General features: G+C 39.8%; 1 protein-coding gene across 1 annotated transcript in view; it reads right to left on the bottom strand.

Moving 5' to 3' along the window:
* The window catches only part of LOC124169976 (dynein axonemal heavy chain 3), a 227,678-nt gene that overhangs the window by 115,589 nt on the left and 92,331 nt on the right, over positions 1-19,758 (bottom strand). The window contains exons 30-32 of the mRNA XM_046548676.1: positions 14,548-14,708; positions 4,196-4,471; positions 3,950-4,064 (exon numbers count right to left, since the gene is read on the bottom strand). Coding sequence (XP_046404632.1) covers positions 3,950-4,064; positions 4,196-4,471; positions 14,548-14,708 — 552 coding nt within the window. The remainder of the gene's footprint in view (positions 1-3,949; positions 4,065-4,195; positions 4,472-14,547; positions 14,709-19,758) is intronic.

The following is a 19,758-nucleotide window of genomic DNA, read 5'->3' as shown; positions in this document are numbered from 1 at the left end:
TATGACATTTCACGATCAAGCTATCAAGATCACAACTGTGGGTGTAGTTTGTTATTCTATTATTTCAACAAAGAGTAGTGAGAAAAGTTGTCTGTGTCACTTGCATGGGCTAATTTAAGGCTTTAAATCAGTGATTAAATAGTTTTTTACATCATAACGAGCTCTGTTATAGTAAGTTGTACATGATGAATATAAGAATGGTAGTGACTTCCAGTTTTTGATAATTGTATTTGCCTATTTCCCACTAAATTTTTATGGTATACGCTAGTATATTGTTTATGGATTTACCTATATGTATTATTGAAATAGGTTGTAGCTTGTGTGTGTGTTGGCAGCGGAACTGATTCACAATCTCACATGTGGATTGTGTGCAGACTGTTTCGCTGTGAATTCGTACCATAGGATGGATAGGACTACCAACAGCAGAGCTTACGATCGTTATCCTCCAGTATTACAAGTTTCTTTTACACCTCGATTTTCCGCCGACGTATAGCAATAATTTGTCTTAACTAATTCCATGAGGGCCATGGCATCAATTTTTGGTGTCCTAAAAAAAAGGCTGGTGTCCTAACATCCCCTGCCATATGCCTTTTAGGCCGCTTGTGGGGTATTATGTAGATGTAGATGAATTTCAGGTATACTATTCGAAAGAGCGGCAACGTTACCATCCATTTTTCTGATAACTAAAACATATGAAGTGAAACGCTTGTACTTCATCATTCCGATGTCGCATTATTAATATCCCAAGTAATAAGTAATAAGTGACACAATAGGAAAACTTGCCCCAGAATAACAGAACAAAATAAAGCGACGAGCGATGTGTGACTAAATATTCCCTAAAAACAAATTTTACAGCATGCGCTCAGCATATTTCCCAACTCCCTACGGTTGCTTAGGGACCTATGACGTCATGCCTGGCCTGGTCAACGCTCGGGTGTCTTCGCTCAGTGGTCGGCTCAGAGAAATTTTTTTAGATTTTAAATGCAATTTTTAAAATTTCTTTTGATGTTGAATGGAGAAACTTTAAATATTTTTGCGAGCTAATATATCCATTTTACTTATTCAAAATAGTTTTTAGAGCAATCGACGACCCATGCAAGTTCCCCATTGAGTATCAACATATTTAAAGAAGGAAACGGGGGATTTTCATTTTTATCAAATAATAATTCCCCCAATTCCAGTGATTTTATTCCCGTTCTTGTATTTTTTGATCGCCGAAGAAAGCTGTAAAAACAGCGTAACTAGTCGGAATCATTATGTTTGGAATATGGTGGAAGTTTTTGGATAATTTTGCTAATACATCATGCCGACAATATCAGCTCTGTCGAGTTTTCGAATGTTTAACCAGTACATCAGTCAGTTGAGAAAATCGCCTGAAAGATTCACTGAAATGCGGCGTGATTCAGCAATCGAAGATATTTCTCGCAAAGACATTTTTTCCCCATTGGAAAAGTAGTCAGCTTTCATCTTAAACATCACACCGTTTATGGGCCTTCCTGCAGACCTTTTTGACAAAAACCACTTGTATAGTGTAGATTCCATTAGTGGATGTTCCCCTTTCCGCAAATATTTTTGGCTGCTAGGTGTTCCTAGTTCGTTCACTACTGCACGAATTGTATCTTTCTTTAATATTATGAACTACATAAATGACAAGATACCAAACCACCTCCGGATATCACTCTTTAAAGTCCAGCTACTTTCGTACCAGTCTATAATTTTAATGTCCAAATATTTACGTTTCCGCGATATGATGCACTCGCCCAACCACCTAACACTACTATGCCCCTGAGACAGAGTACACTCCGCCCCTCCACGCACATCCCAACTCTCAACTCTCCCTTGCCGTATGATTGGGTGCATGCAGTCGACAGGATGGTAGAAGTGGTAGGAAATCGCTCTCTTCTGCTGAATGCTGAGGCCCATCAGCCCTCTGCCTTGGATTGTGCTCAAAGGATCGGGGGCATTGAGTTCACCCCTCTATATAGTCTGGCCACAGGTAATTGTTCGGGGTAGGAGGTAAGGTTGCCAGGTAAGAAAGGGAAATGCCCACGTACATGTAAACAAAATGCTTCTGTGAAGAAAGGAGCCAGAAGGGACGATGACCTAGACGGACCCAAAGGAACAATCCCTTATCTTGGTGATTCAAAGAAAAGGCTTGTTTTGGTGTGTCAGGCTTGTTTCTTAGCTCCACATGCATGTGACAAAGTTGAATGACTAGGCGGGGGTGTGAGATGCATTTAGGGGGCAGTGGGTGGCTGCAAACCGTACTGGCGCAGGGTTCTCCGCTCCTCGTTTTGGGCTAATGTTGGACCACTATCTGTTCATCGAACAACTCTTGCCGGCTGGACTGTAGACTAAGGGGTTTTTGGATAGCAATTGCGACGATATAAATATGTTACTTAATGTACAAAATCTTCAGTTCTTCCAAAAAAATAACCCTGGGCGGTTTACATACCTAAGATAAAAGCACCGCATGGGGACTGATTAGTAAGGACGCATATGCTGCGTCGCAAAATTCGGAGCGGAATATTATTTTTGACATCAAGAGTCTGTAAATAGAAGCTTTTAATCATTGCTAGGAGATTCAAAGGATCTGGTGCAGTAAATAGCATTTTTTAATTGTGCTCGCAGAGAAAATTGCCCTTGAGGGTAACCCACATCTAAGTGAAGCCATTCGTTTAAACAAATTAAGGGATTGCGCAGAAATGCGTCACAGTTCTGCTGATATGATGTGAAACTTTGAATTATGATGAATTCTGGAGAGTATGAAGAAGAGATAATGAAAATTCATGTCGCTATGAAGAGGATTTCTCCAATCAGCAGAGAAATTCTGCTTTTACAAATTTTTTACAATTGATTACTCGGCGGTGTTGATTGAGTTCTCGCTCGCTAACCAATGGTTGATTGTTATTTTACCATCTTAGTAATAATAGTGATTTTCCTACGTGGCAATAGCTGACAATGTCTTGATCGAACTACATTCCTATGCAAAAATGAAACATTGAAATATACATCACCAGATACCTGCTGTACCTTTCCATAAGTCGAAAGTCAATGTAAGGGTGCCGACCGAACTACGACAATGCACTTTCAACTTCATTACCTGACACAGGAAAATATGGAGGGGGTTTCACTACAATGTAAGTTCCTGCACTTAAGACAAAGCCTATAGCAATATTATAGAGACGAAGCCAGCCAAAGAAGATGGGGGGAACTAACTCCCTCTCCCACTGTCATCTTCCTCCCATTCCCCTCTCATTGATAGCTGGGCGTAACAAAAGAAGAACGGAAAATGGGAGCATGCAGAGTGTACTCAAGGCCGTAAATCACTAAAATGCTTGGACATAACTGGCTTTAGGTGTAGTAGATATGACACACATCTTGTACTTTTAGTTTAATAAACAGATAATACAAAACATAATAGTTAATGCTTGCTCAGCGGTGCATCGTCCTCGAGAAATATCTGTCGTAAAACCGAGAGTACAAAGTGGAAGCAACTTTTTGACCTCATTAAATCCAATTTTTACATGTAAAACATAGGCCATTTGGCAGTACAAATACTATCACTCGCAAAAATGGGATTATCGTAAAATGCCGTACTCGCAAAACCGGGCTTCCACTGTATTAGATAACTTCACCGGCCTTCCAAAACTAATGCAATCAGTAGAATACAGTGTCGATGAAGAGTAATAAGCAGTATTTAGGCCCATGTTCTATATTTTCCTTCTGAATATTGTTTAAGCCAGACAGTTAACCACAATTATTCCCACCAAACTAATTTCCCTCGGTCTAGAGAGAAACAGAGATGGTGATGATTATCCAAAGGGTTGAACTATTTTGGAGGATGAAGGATTTAATAAAGGACTTAAGTATTTTACAAAGATATCACTGTAAATACAATGCAAATATTTTTCCCTCAGCATTAGAACAGACAAATCTGATAAATTACCATTCAGGCTGGCACCATATCCCCATACCAAACAGAAGATAAATACGTTTTGCAGCCACACAGTGCTTACTTGTTGCTCTCCCTCAAGCATGATTTTGCAAAGCTTAGTGAAACACTGAAAAAAGCACATTTGTAAGACAAAAAATTAGCATGAATTGGTAGGTAGAATTGCAAAATTGAGAATTCACAGATATATTTTACAAATGCCGCAAAAATATCTAAAAATCAAGAAATAACTCATATTACCATAAAAAGGTGCAACTCAGATGAAACGATGAAACGCTGGCACCGATGAAAAATGCAATCCAGAATAGCTGGAACGAGCCAGTTTATCATGTCTTCTATTAATTCTAGCTGGTCGGAGAGTAAACGAGATGACAGCCAGAATAGGAATGATTTACATAATGATTGCCAGCCAAGCTCTCCTGGTTCCATGTAAATCATTCCACAACGTGATACCGTGGCAGGAGAGGCCTGCTCCAAATCACCAGTTTCAAAAATCAAATTCATGGTATTGGACATCTAAAACAAATAAAATATTCAATTACTTTCTTTCAGAAGGTTTATTCATTAAAATGTAGGTTCTTAGCCAACAAATCAGCATGAATAAGTCAATGTATCTATTACAGTGGAACCCCGATCTATCGTTCCCGCATTGATCGTTTCCCCGCATTCATCGTTCACCGCTCCTGGTCCCAAATTAAGTTCCATAAAGACAATGTAATTTTTTCCCGCATCTATTGTTCCCCGAAGTATCGTTTTACCGCATCGATCGTTCGAAGATCGCGGTTCCATCGTATAATTTTCCCGCATCCATCGTTTGACGAAAATGAGACGAAGTATTTACAACGTGTTATTTATGGCTAATAATGACAGACATAGTTTGAATCTTCCCCAGGAGATTAAAATACGATAGGGAGAAGCTGAGTGCCGTGGGATAGTTACATTAGCGTATTTCCCAAGATCCGCTATCCCCCTACATTCAGCACTTGCCTCCCCCCCTCTGACGCTTTCCTCTTCTCCAAAATCAAACAAAAGGTCCCAGGTCACGCAGGGATCGTACTACGAAGACCTTAGCTTCGAAAGAAAATATCAAGTTACTCGAGAACAAAAGAAACCTTTTTCACGCCTCCCCCTTTCTCGCCCGCTGACTTATTTTAGCCGACTCGCTTCAAAGTTCCCCTTTTCTGGAGGTCAACTGCTGCATGAATCACCAATTAGCCCCAAAGGTGTCTAAAAATGATTTTCGGCAATTGGTATTATACTTTTATTAGATTAAAATATTATTATTGTGCACCTAATTAAAAAAAGAATGATACCAAACACGATGTATTTCTACTGTTATTTAAGCATTTTAAGCAAGGAAATACAGTAAAACTTTGATTTTACGCATTTGGAGGGACCGAAATATGGGCACTGTGTAAAATCAAAGTGTGTAAAATCAAGAGTTGGTATTGAGGAGGAGTATAGTTTTCAGGATAACACTAGCTCATTATTGCTCGGAAAATGAAGCCTAATAATCTTACTCTCAATCTTATACTCAAAAGCAACACCACAGATGACGTGTTACCTTAAGAGAAACAACTTTGCATTCCTGAACAGTGTTTTGAATGGTTGAACAAAATGGTTGAAATGCTTTCTGGCACTAAGATTACTTCTGTTACCCAGGAGAAAATTCGGAATGATGATACTAAATGGTCGCAGAGAAGCTAATTTTCGAAAATATTCTCATTAGAAGCAGTTTTCAGGATATCCGTTTAACCACCTGCAGACAAACAAAGATTGGAGATTGAAGAAATGAGATACCTGAGGATAGTCATCCAAATTAACCCCATTAACAGGGTGCAAAATTTTGCTAATACATCACAAAGGCTTTACACCCTGTGGGCCTGGGTTCAAGTCCTGGCAGTAGCAGAGACTTATCAGAGATGGCCCTATCCCTACTTGAGTCTAATGTGGAGGGCACTTCCAGTGCACCACTCTGTCCATCAGATGTGAAGTTAAGTCCTGGTCCCTTTTGAGCTTATCATTACAACCTGGCTAATGCCAACATAGGGTACCTATCCCCCCAGCCCTTACTTCATGGCGCTAATGACCCAAGTTGTTGGTTACCTCCAAATAGCATACCATAGATAATAAGGAGCACACAGGACCCGAGATATTGGGAAATTCAGATTTTTCCGGTGCTTAGATCACTTTTTTAAGTGAGCTATTTAAATGACCACGCAACTGCCGTCATGCCGCCCGTGATGAATAAAAAATGACTAATAGTCCTGAAAAATTTTCCTTCTTTATAATTTATATGCATTAAAAAAGCATTTCCCCATGAAATTTTAGCATTAGTAGATCGACTCTTCCGGGAATAGCTTCTCTGTCGGCATTCTTCCGCGAATTCAGCGCCGGGACCTTCGACTCACAAGCCGTGTGACTCAGCTTTTAATATTTTGCTTCCCCATATCTGATAACAACACCGGACACTTTTGGTATTTCGATTTAATGGTACTAAGCCATTCCCGAGTTTAAAGGGACTGCCTCATCACTCTCGTCTTGAATTTGACTTCAATGATTACATGACGATTGACGACGCGAGTTATTCTCCGAGGGCATTAACTCCCGTTCCGTTAAAACGCTTGCCACCTAGCGGAGTTAAGCTAATAGCTATTCAAGTTCCAACCATGTTTAACTTAAACCGTCTGACAATGAGATACAAGTTGAGTCAGTTCTGATAAGCGCGCAGCGCAAGCAATTTTCCCTCGCCTCCATTTGTCCCGCAGATGTGGGGTTAGCCTGGGAATGAGACAATGCAGGCTGCTTTCACCATCGTGTTGAATCACCATCGACTTACGTCCATACTAGAAGTACGACTATCTTTTCTGGATCACCTTGGAAGCCAAAATTTTGGCACGGGAGTATTTTTAACGACTCGAGTGATCATTTCGCGGTTATATTTCGCTAGGGCGACGGAAAACATAGCGTTGGCAAAATTCTAGAAAGCCTTGCGTTGGGGATAGATATTCCGTAGCTCATAATTGTGGATATAGACAGCGTCGATCAATAAGTCGAATAATAAACGAAAGGTGATAATGTTAATATCTCCAGCGATCATGTCTTAATCAAAAGTAGTTACGCATACACGGCGATTGCCGTGTGTTTTAGGTTTCGATATTCTTCTACGGCGAATTTGAACTAAGAGCGACATTCGCGTTCGTAATGGAGCCTGAAATATTACTGAGAGGGCTCACGGGGAAGCAATAATTAGATTCGCGATGTATTTAGTTTCACGCTCAACAGCGCGATGTCATTTCAACGGTTCCTGTATTCATTTTTGCAACTCATTGAGACGAAATAATAACCTAACTGCATATTGCTCTAGTCGGATTTTCAAAACAAGCCGAAAGACAACTGCGTAAAATCAAGATTAGCGACCTCTTAGGGGCTAGGGTTATGCTGCGCAAAATCGAAAAACTGCGTAAAATCAAGAAAAGATGTAAAATCGAAGTTTCACCATTGCAATTCCCTATGCTTTCCGGCCGGACTTGAGTGCCGCTACGTAAAAACGAGACTTGATGTAAAATCGAAGTGCGTAAAATCGAAGTTTTACTGTAGTTGGAATAATACGATTGTGATTTCTGGCGAATATTGATATCCTCGCAGCTGTTAGTGAGCTTCACGGCAGTTGATGCGGTATTTTTTTCAAAAACAGGGCATCTGGTTACAATTTATGAGTTATGCTACAAGTCTCACTTGTCTGAGCTGCTAACGAAGCGATGTCTTCTCAGGATATTGTTAAATCCAGACTTCATTTTCCGTTCGACTAAGTCCTCACACTCTTTTTATTGATGCGTGCATATTCTTTTGGTCGGTCTATGCGTCCTCTTCATCGTCTATTCACCTTTCTTGCGTGGGTCTCTTGAACTTTCCTTTATGCCTGCGCGGTGTGGATTGTGCAGATGGCGAGGAATGCATTTTTGGATAGACGGTGCGTGTGCACTCTCACAAAAGGAAAGCCATGATGTCCGCACTGCGCTGATTTTGCTGAGAGTGGGAACCGCATTTTTGATTGCCGATACGTTTGAACTTTTCAGCAAGGAATGGCGTACCTTTGGAAGGTTCTCGAACTCACGGGGGGGGGGGGAGGGGTGGTCGGATGTGGGGATGCCTTAAAAACGGCACGCATCATTGACTCGAGGTCATTCGTGATTCGTCATTCGTGATTCGTCATTCCGTCAAGAGTCGGGACCCACATAGCGCAGGCCCACTGGGCCGTGGAAGGGAAGTTCAACGATTGACCCGGAGAGCCGAGGGAGGAGATCACTCTCGCGCAAGAATCATGAGAATCAAATACACTTCTTGCAGCAAACCCGGGATCTTTCATTTCTACCCGATACCGTCCCTCCGAGGGGTCCACCTTCGCTGTCTGGAATTCCTCAGCGTTAGTCCAAGATCCCAATTCTGAGTCGCCCCTAGTCGAGCTGTCCACGGGAGGACATGACAATATTTTGTTTCTCCCTACAAGCAATCTCAATTCATCTGCTCACCTAGAGCTACGCTACTTATTGTTAGAAATGAGTGGGTAAGTTGCCTTTCCCATAGGACAAAAAATTTCATTGCACAGTCATATGGTCATGCTTCACCCTCTGCAGTACGCTCCGCTTACGCCGTACGCGATAGCATTAGTGCCGAACTTCACCTCGTACAAGTGATTCCATACTTTCCAGGGTGAGTTGAATCCAGCAAGTGTTTTCCATGTGGGTTCAATAAAGTCTGGTGTCATTTTTATTAGTTTTTTTTTTTAAATTCCTCTTCGGACCATGGCCCTTCCAAAGAAACAAGTGAGAACTTTAAAAGATGAACTGAAAATAATTGAAGATGAAGAAAAGAATCCGGGCTAGAAGCGCGTGAATATTGCAGAACGCCTCTGTAAGTCCACTAGCACATGACGGCAGGGGTAAGGGTAGAGCGAGATCCCTGGTGAAAACAAGAAGTGGGATGAAGCCGAGGATCAGGTGGCATGCCGCTGATGACTAACGCAACATTGCCTCAATCACATTAAAATTTTAATTGCTAGAAAGGATCATTTCAAATAATAAACTATTTTTGGCCTTCTTGATCCATCTCATGACCAATCACTGAGTCGGCGAAAGCAGTTGTTTGAGGCATAACACGCACATTTTTCTCGTAAATACGTGTACTTGAAATGGCATTTGATGGATAAGAATTTTTACATATGCATAATAGCAGTGAAAATTCCGAGTGGAGTGCAAACATTTTTTTAGCAAGGCGGCGTGTTCCTTTAGGATATTTGAAAGAGAGATAAGTCGAATCAACAATATGACCTAAGTGTTTTGACGAAGTAATAATATTCCTGTAATCAGCTAAAATCTTGATTTAATCCATAATTCGCAACATCCAGCGTTTCCTGGGGCATAGGCAACCCGGCCAATCATTCCCTCATCGATTGTTTTACTGCATTCATCGTTTTTTTCATCCATCCCCCTGAAAAACGATAGATTGAGGTTCCACTGTATTAGCATTGGGAGTACCAAACCTATCATTTTTATGGTAAGCCAGAGTACACAAGTAAACAAATGCCACATTTGTTGTAGCATCACTTCAATTTCACCCCATGTTTAATCATTTTTGATTAGTTGCTAACATCAAAATTCTTTAGAGCAGATAAAAATGAAAATTTTAATAGCTGCTGACAAGACCACCATCCATCAAAATAGTGGTTAACGATTTAAAAATTTAATACTTATATTGCTGGCGGGGATGATGGATTTAAATCATATTGACTTAATTAACCAGATTATTTCCAATAAAAATTATGTGATTTAAATCTTAATTATGAGCTTCTGCATGAGTAATTTTTAAGATGTCTTAAGCACATAAATTTCTATTTTAAGTACATTTATTACAAAATCTTCACTTTATATATCAAGAACAGTAATCATATCTTTCATATTAGGTACCTGGTCATTGAGTTGTCATTAATCTTGCTACTATTCTCTAATCTTCCTCATATATGCAGCAATGTAAACAATAAAACTTAAAGATTCAGAATCATCTTCTTAGAGATAATTTTTATCAGTCATTGAAATTAAACATTCCTTAGTAAGGAAATTGCATGAATTATGGCTGGCACCCAATAATTCTGACTAGCACCAAATACTTTTGACTCTTTGGCTGCTATTATGGATAAGCGTTGCAAAAAATAGCATACGCTATTCTGCGGGTCATTATAGCAACGACCCCGTATTATGAATGAGGCGTAGTAATAATTTTGTTCGGAATAGCAGCATGCTATTTCTTGCGCGAGCTATTTGGAAGCTCCGCCTCTTCCCGTATGAAAAACTTTCTGAACAGTTTGCGTAACCAATGAGGGAGAAGATATTTTATATATTTTTCTGTATTTTACGGAATATTGACTTGAAATTATAAATAATTGCTTTATTTACATTTAAAAATTATATTAAACCTTGGAAATATATAATACGCTTTGAAAATCTCATTTAAGAAATCAGCTGTTTGTTGTGGTTGTGATAATTTCCCAATGGCTTCAGACAGGTGGGTTAGGTCATAATTTCGTTGTTATAATGATGATTTATCGGACATAAATATTCAATGATTTACCTATATCCGATCGGTCCTTTACCGTGAGATATATGCTATGCGAAATAATCATTGAAAGCTAAATATGTTTGATTTTCTTCGTAAATGTGTTAGGCTTCGAAGTCTGTTTGTTGCATATCAGAATTAATATGTATCAACTTTTATTGTATTGCTCGTGACGATATCGTTTTACTGTATGAACTAGAAGCTTTCGTTTCTAATGTTATCTATATATTATATGACTCCCTAATTTCAGTGTTCATTCTCTGTTTAGGAAATGAAGTAGGTGGCAACGTCACAGCTGTGCTTTCATGTATTATGATGGAATAGTATCGATATTTCAGCTGCATATTTGGAAAAAGCAGAGGGAGGTGATGGTGAATTTGAGGATGGATGGAACAGCTGTGAAAAAGTGAATCTAGCAATAGTGAATCGTGTGGAAAGTGCTGTTGTGTCAGTTATCATTGTTTTCGTATCAGCTGATTTTATTATGTGCTCACTGAAATTTTTGATAGACCCTGAACTGTGCCGATAAACTGAAACTTAATTGTGTGAATAACTTACTTGTCTATAGAGGAAACAATTTGTATTCAATTCCACATGATATATATTGCATTAATGATGTAGTGCATGGATATTCCATTAAACGTTTGTGGTGAATCATATTTGTTCGGAGAAATCCTTTGATTTCAAGCAAGTAATTCAAGTCGACTGCCCGTGTTTATAATTTAGTAAATTTTTAGTTTTAATTGTAGAAGGCAGCGAATAGTGGGGAAAACAATTTCGACTCGTTGCATGTATTTGTATATACTGTCCAATTGAGGAAATGAACGGCTGATCAAAGTATATGGTATTATTATGGTAATATATGGTTTTCATTGAAAGATATAACTATTAATATATTTGGCGAGTTAGTGTGTTAACACAAGCTTGAAATTTTTCAAGAATCGACCTGATAGCCTACATTGAGGATATTTTTAGTAGCAAGTCAAGTGATGAAATAAAATTATGAATTGTAAATATGAATAAAACACGTAAAATTTGGGCTAATGGTAGTAATTCTTTGCATTAATTGTTATTGTTTTCGTACTGTCGATGAAGCAAGCTTGTGCTTCATATATTAAGCTCGAATGTTAATTCCTAACCAAATCACTTAACTAGTTAAATATTCATCACTTATGCTACTATTATTTAATTAAAATAAAGCTGATATCATTTTATTTTTGGCTATTATTCCATTTTTCAATGCTTGATTAGGTTACTTTAACCTCAGAAAAACAATTCGACATCGCAATGCGCACGTTTTCTGGTTGCAATACCGAATTGCTCGGCATCGAAGACCGCGTAATATTATAGCAAGCCTACCGGTTGCAATTCGCCGTTCATAATAGTAAATAGCAACGGGCCTATGCTATTCTGAGAATTACGTCTTCCGGTGTAGTAAAAACACGAATTGCAACCGTTCGTAATACCAAATAGCATAGGCGTTGCAATACGCTATATTATAGCAACATCGGTTGCAATAATGAAGAATAGCATAATGCTATTCCATCCATAATAGCAGCCTTTAAAGGTCTAAATACTTTTGACTCTTTAAAGGTCTCATTCACGCTAGAGGTCTCATTGCTGGTTATGAGTTAGGTATGTATAGGGTTACAAAATGTTAGCCCTTTTAGTAGTTATTCCTCAAAGATTATCAAAGGGGCATTAATATTTTAAAAATTTAGACTTAGATTCAAAATCCAATTAAATCAAAACAATGATTTTTTTAAATCATGACGATTATCAACCCTGATTATTGGAAACCATAACTAGGGCTCCTTGATTTATGCGAATGTGAAACTTTGCAATTTTTCGTGAATTTTGGCAGATTTTCAGTTTTTACACAAATTTTTATGTTTTTGACTTATTTTGCAATTCTTTTCCACCATTTTGAAAGAACTTTTGATCATATCACTTCTTTTTAAATTTCAAACAACAAAAAAGTGCTTCTGTTTTTTTCAAACAAATCAGCAAATAAAGTTGATGCTGTGAATTTAAACTAAAGGTTTTTGATGTCGCTGCATTTCCTCATCCCAAAAACTCTCATTAGAAGCGTTATCATCGACATCGCTACACCGCCAATAAGTTCTTTTTCCCAACCAACTAAACATTGCTTGTTCCGACAAGTGTTGTGAAGAAGAACTCGCAAATTGGTCGATATTACCTTGAAGACACGGGTGCATTCAGGAGTGACCACTAGTCCCCGATGCGCATTGGAGCCGGCCGCTATGCAAACCTCCCTGACTGCATGAATGACTTGGTAGGGCACCCAAGTTTTGGCTTTTATACCTCATAGCAACACGTCCCTGGCACAAAGGATTACTTCAGCAGCAAAGGGTGCTAGTGCAAGAAGCGGCCTCAAAGAATGTTTGGAAAAATAACACCACCCTCGTAGCGAATGCGTTGAGGGCCGTGGCTACTATTGAGCTCTGGGAGCCCCCAACCCCCCAACCCCGACTACATGCGAAGGTGGTATGGTGGCATATTTTTAATCAAATACACACATGCTGCAATAATTTCAACTAAGAACAAGTATTTTAATTAATTCAAAACGATCTTTTCAAGATGGCCATCACACGCAACAATTTTCAAAGCTCCTTTTCTGGCAATCCTCCGTTGCGTCCAAAAATTTTACTTCTTTACAATCTTTACTTCTTAAGATAACCCTCGGTGTAGATATTACTTTTTGGCAGAGGCAGGAGAGTCCAGTATCACTTTTATCGGTCGATTTTTGCCATTTTGAAATATACCCAGATGAAAAAATCTAATAGTATGGAGGGGAATATCACTGCTGATGTCCTTAATTATCAACTGAACCGTTACCTTGTCATCATCGAAGGAGTTGGAATCGTTACAGTTGAACATTATCACTTTTAATGCAAATTGTTATCTCTCGTTCACTTCAGCGTAAGAGGGAGGAGAAAAATATGCCACCAAAATTTAACCCTGAATAGCTGATGCCAGTAGTAACTTAAATCACCAATGATGTTTAGCTCGAAAACGCACCATTTTTAAACTTTGAGCAAAGCGCTCCGATTAGCCATGAGTTTGCCCTGTTGCAGGATGTCTTATGGACATCGCGATCTTCGGCAGGAAAAGCAATCAAAGCCATGAGCTGTCCGGCAACAGGGAAACTCGCGGCCAATCGGAGCACTTGTCTCCCAGTGTCCGTAGTTGAAAAATGGTCACAAAAAAAATTGTTTCGATCAAATGTTATTAGAAATTTTGATTTCTTCTTCTTCACAAGTCCATGTCCATGCTAGGATGAGGCACACCATTTGAGACCTGGGAGAGTTGTTTCTTCATCGATTCAATTTTATTACTCAGACCAAGAATCAGTGTTTTCAGTTCCTTGATAACAGTAGTGCAATCCACATGGGAAATCTTACGATTTGTTTTCCAGTTGCAATTACTACAAAACCAGTCAGCTTCGGGATCGTTCACAAACAACTTAAAAAGATTACTAGATAAATTCAAGCACTTTTTATGAACATGATTACCACACAGGCTGCAGAGAATATATTGACCATTGGAGCTTATAGTTTTATTGCAATAAGCACAACTACCAACATCAGCCATCTTGGAAAATATGTGAGCAAAATATTATGCAAGAAATACTATTAATTTGCATAAAATGCGAGTAAGAATGTGTACACCTGTAGCAAGTTCACATTTTATTAAGAGAGTGATGGTTATTTGATTAGGCTAAGCAGCATTGGGATGTTTCCCTGAGGAACAACTACGTGCCATAACCAAATTGCACTAATCAAAAATGCGCTAAACAAGGCATGGGTGTATATTGAGTTTTTATGTAATCTAGGTATTTACCATATACATGCAATTTTCAAGGAAAATTACTATGCTAAAATCTCCATATCCCCATTCCTCGTCGACAATAATCACACATACTATATTACATGTCCTTATTTCCAGTAACCACTCACTTGAATTATTTCTCCAGACATCAGGCACAACTTTTTGTTATCATCTAACACTGTATTCATGCTTTCTATCCATACAGCATCAACAGGGCCATCAAACATAATCCATTTTCTGTCAGGAGCTGTTGCATATGTGAATTCTCTAAATGTAGTGGCCAAAACTCCTGGAAGTAATTAGAAATTTAGCATAAAAAAGTTAATACTCTAATTTACTTTTATTAAATTAGGGTACAAAGTACATGAGCATAAATACTCATATTTTAAGACAAAATAATCAATCAACTGTAAATGATCAGTCAAAGAAAAAATGTTGGAACAACATATTTTGTGGCAAATCCCCCCTAATCTATATTATATACAACCCGATGTGTGACAGATACCTCACGTACCACTCACTGACTGATTCACGTATACAAATTCCCGACCACTTCCGGACGTGCTGGGAAGACGAAATTTTTACAGGTCGTGGAGAAAAAATATTCATCGGGGGAAAAGTCCGAAAACTCGAAAAAGTCGATCGGTTTTCGAGATATATCGATCCGAATTAACATTGGAGCCTTATGGGACTAAAACTTTTTCCATTCGTCGCCTACTTTCACACGTCACTGGAACGTGAAATTTTGCTGATGGAAACTAGATTTTTTGGCCGATTTTTTGATGTGAACCATTTAGCCGTATTTTGATTGAAAGTATTTTTTATAATTTTTTTAAATTTCCAATGCTTTTCTTATGGGCCTATCTTTGGATTTTTTTAAACCAACTTTAAATCGTTGTAGGAATAAGTCCTTAACATATGAGATACTAGATTTTTCGGTTGATTTTTTAGTGTCGTTTTCTTTGCAATATTTTGATTTAAAGTATTTTTTTTAACTTTTTCAAATTTTCAATGCTTTTCTTATGGGCCGAATTTCGGAATTTTTTTCACCAATTTGCAATGATCGTAGGACAAATTCACTTCAATGCAAAATACTAGATTTTTTATTCAATTTTTCGGCTATCTTCATGTATCCAAACGACGAAAGAATTTCGAGTTATTAACGATTACGTATTTCCATTGAAATTGCGACTCCTACAACGTTTGGTAACTTACAACACATCCGCCGTGAAGTTTGCATTCCCTCAACACACGATTTTAAATTTTTCCGAATTTTTTTTACCACTTCACGACGTGGTACTGACACCAAATTCAGGTGATTGACGTCTTTCTCGTGCCCCTACGCGCCGCTACCAGGAGAACGCAGACTATTTAATTTTAACGGGTGACACCGTCGAAAAAGCATGCTTACACTACAGCTACAGAGCCGAAATTTTTATCCAAGGTAAACGATGCCGCGGTTTACGGAACAAGCACTTTAGGTCCCCCGAAAACCCCCTGTGAACCCCCCAAAAAAATAAAAATTACTTAATAAGTCGTATATTTCGTGTACCATTCATCCCAGTTGTATCGTTTTTATTGATTCCGAATGGGAATTGTGTCGGCTATATTTACGCGTCATGTTCAATTATCCTGCCCCAATTACACACCCGCAATAAAACTTCAAATTTTTAAATGTACATTTCTTAACAAAATAGTAGAGGTATAAAAGGAGTTCCAGGACATGGACACCTAAAAGCGATTTTTTTAAACCACTTACCCATAAAGTACGGCTACGAAATTCACACGAGTTATGCCTTATTACAGCGCCTATGCACCGCTATGTGGAGAACAAAGAATTGGTAATCTAAATAAGAGTAATACGGGAAAATTCATTGTTCCCCTAAAGCTAGATCGCTGGAATTTTTATTGTAGGTAAACAAAGACCTTTTATGCAAGAAAACTCCTCGAAATTTCACGTGGCTTCCTATAAGACCGGGGAAAAAATTATTTTTTTTCTGTGAATAGCATGTTCTTCGGTGTTTTCGCATATTTTAGCAGTAATTCCCTTCTCCTATGACTCATCGCTAAGGAATTTATTTGGATGATTGCGACCGTTGTCAGTATACTCATTAAAAAACCCCTGGAAACCCCCCGGACCCCCTTCAAAACATCGTCATAAGCTAAAATGCCACAATCACGGCTAGCATGCGTCTACATTCAACCACATTATCCCCCGGCAGCCTTTGTAAACGATCAGGGAAAGTTGGTAGTACGCATTGCTCTGTGAGGAGTGAAAACCCTGGCGGCGAAGCTGCTCCCGCCCCAGGAACGACGGAGACATTCCCAGGAGTCAGAGGCGCGGAAAACCTCCGAGAACCCTCGGGCAGCAAATCCGCTCCAACACGTGGAGCAGCCGAATGGGTGTCTTACGGGAGGGGAGGGCGCCGATAACCCTTGGGCGGCGAAGCCGCCCAAAGACGAGGAACGGCGAATGCGTTCCGAGGAGTCGACGGTTCGGGGGGACACAGTAAACCTCGGGCGGCGAAGCCGCCCCATCACCCGGAAGGGCGATGCCGTTCCCAGGAGTCGACGCCTCGGGGGACACGGGTAAACCCTGGGCGGCGAACCCGCCCCATTACGAGGAAGCTTACGAGAGAGGGCGCCGATAACCCTTGGGCGGCGAAGCCGCCCATACGTGAGGAACGGCGCAACCGTTCCGAGGAGTCGACGGCTCGGGGAAATAGGTAAACCTTGGGAGGCCAAGCCGCCCCATCACGACGAGATAACCCTTGGGCGGTGAAGCCGCCCACAGGCGAGGAACGTCGCAGCCGTTCCGAGTTGTCGAAGGCGCGGGGGAACACCGGTAAACCTTTGGCGGCGAAGCCGCCCTGGCACGAGGAAGGGCGATGCCGTTCCCAGGAGTCCACGCCTAGGGGGGACTCGGGTAACCCTTGGGCGGCGAAGCCGTTCCGAGGAACCAGCTGCTGTCTGTCGGATGGCTGCCTAAATATATGGGCGGCGAAGACGACCCCTCGGCGAGGAACGGCGAAGCCGTTCCGAGTAGTCGCGGGGGGGACGGCGAAGCCGTCCGGTGGGGGCAGCCGGCGAAGCCGGACGCGGGGGGTTTTAGGGGGCGTAGCCCCCTAACGAGCGCGCGCAGCGCGGCAAGTATGTGTGTATATACAGGTGCATGTGTGACAACTCACTCATGTGTATAAATGCCCGACTATTTCCAGAAGAGCTGGAGTGCTGAAATTTTGCACATAGGTGGGGGACCAGAAATGACAAACAGGAAAATTCTGAAAACAGGAAGTTTACATAACTCTTTGTTTCTCAGACGACAAAATGGCGAAAATCGTGTATTACCCGGGGACAGTTTATCAGTTTTTAATTTAATGCACGGGAACCGTGCGTGCCACACGGATGGTTGTTATACTTTTTTAAAGCTGATAAATACAACCACGTACTTGAGTAATTGTTTTAGCTAATTTTTAAGTTCATTGGTGCAAAAATGGCGTCCGAAAATTGATTTTTCTGAAAACATTTCATATTTTCTGCTGCCCTTGACCTTATTTTGTGAGTTGGACAACGAGAATGATTATTATGTTTGCTCACATGGTGCTCTACTGTACGTAGGTAACAGTTGGTTTTTGTCACCCTTGGCTTTCCAGAAAAAATTAAACTATTCCAAAAATTGCCCAAAAATAACTATTTTCATATGATTAACACAACATTTCATCAAATTACACCCCACATATTCAATTTAAAAATTGTAATTAAATGAAGCACTACATATACATTCAGAAAAAGTGGAATTTTTTGAAGTCACACTATTTGTTTTCAGTGGAAAAAATAAAAATGGCGGCACCTTCCCATTTTTTCTGGACAGACCTTTGCTATTTACTTTACTACTCCTGAAATATGGATGTCATAAGGGTCATTGCTCTTACCAATAAGAGCTATTGAAAGTAACCACCTAATACTGTCATTTTTGAAATGAGTTTTTACATGCAATGTCACAAAAAACCCGTCCAAAAATAGGTTTTCCTGAAAAAATTTCATACTCTCCACTGCCCTTGACATAGTTTCATGAGATGGATAACAAAAATGATTATTGTATATGCTAACAATGTCTTTTATCATATGTTGGTCTTCTTCTTCTTCATCCTAGCGTTTGTCCCGCGCTATTGCAGGGTCTGCTGTTCTGCAAAGCCTTCTCCACTTGGCTCGATCCAGGGCTTCTACTGGCCTTCTTTGGTTGATGGTCTTCATGTCCGCCTTAATTTTGTCGAGCCAGCGCATCTTTGGTCGTCCTCGTGGTCGGCGTCCTTCAATACTCAGCCGTATTGCTGTTTTGGCCACGGAGTTCTCATCACTATGCACCACATGCCCATACGACCGCAGTCGAGCCTCCCGCATCTTTTCTGTGATCAGTGCAACTCCCATTCTTTTCCGAATGTCTTTCATTCCTGATGTGATCCAGGCGGGAGATGCCTAGGATCCATCGCAGCATCCTCATTTCCATGAAATGCATGGCCTGTTCTTGATTTGCTGTGGCTGGCCAACATTCTGTTCCATATAGGGCCACTGGGCGGACTGCGGTCTTGTATACTTTGGCCCTGAATCGTTCGGGCATTCGATGGTCGCACAATACGCCAGTCACTTGGCACCATTTCAGCCATGTTGAATCATATGTTGGCAACAGATTGTTTTCATTGCACTTGGTTACCAAGATAAAAATCAAACAATTCCAAAAAACACCGAATATTTTGATTTCCAAAAGATTCACACAACATTTCGTCCACTTTCAGCTGACCAATTTCTTTCGAAGTTTGCAATTACATGAAGTACTGCATTATATTTTAGAAAAAGTAAACTATTTTCAATTGTTTTCAACAATAATCCAGAGAAAAAATAAAAAAAGCCGTCACTTCCCATTTTTTTCAGGCAAACTTTTGTTATTTGCTTAAATACTCCTAAAATATGGATGCCATATGGGGGTTTTTACTTAATTATGACTTTTAATGAATTTTACACAGTAATTTGCTATTTTTCAGGCACATTTTTACGTGTATTGATGCAAAATTTGCCAACACCCAGAAAATATTTAAAGAAAAAAATTGCATTTTTTCCCCTTTTTTGTGCTGTCCTCAGCATACCTTTGATATATGGACAACCAAAATGATTATTATACATGGTTACACGGTCCTCTACTGTGTGTGCAGGCAACAGTTTCTTTTCGTCGCCCTTGATGCTGAGATAAAAGAAATTCCGAAAGTCACAGAAAACTATGATTTTTAAAAGATAAAGATATCATTTCCTCAAAATGTAGCCAATCAAATCCCATTAATTTTTGT

Source organism: Ischnura elegans, chromosome 1 (genome assembly GCF_921293095.1).
Source record: "Ischnura elegans chromosome 1, ioIscEleg1.1, whole genome shotgun sequence".
NCBI classification, from domain to species: Eukaryota; Metazoa; Arthropoda; class Insecta; order Odonata; family Coenagrionidae; genus Ischnura; species Ischnura elegans.
The sequence above is the reverse complement of the archived record's forward strand: the minus strand, read 5'-3'. Positions and strand labels throughout refer to the sequence as shown.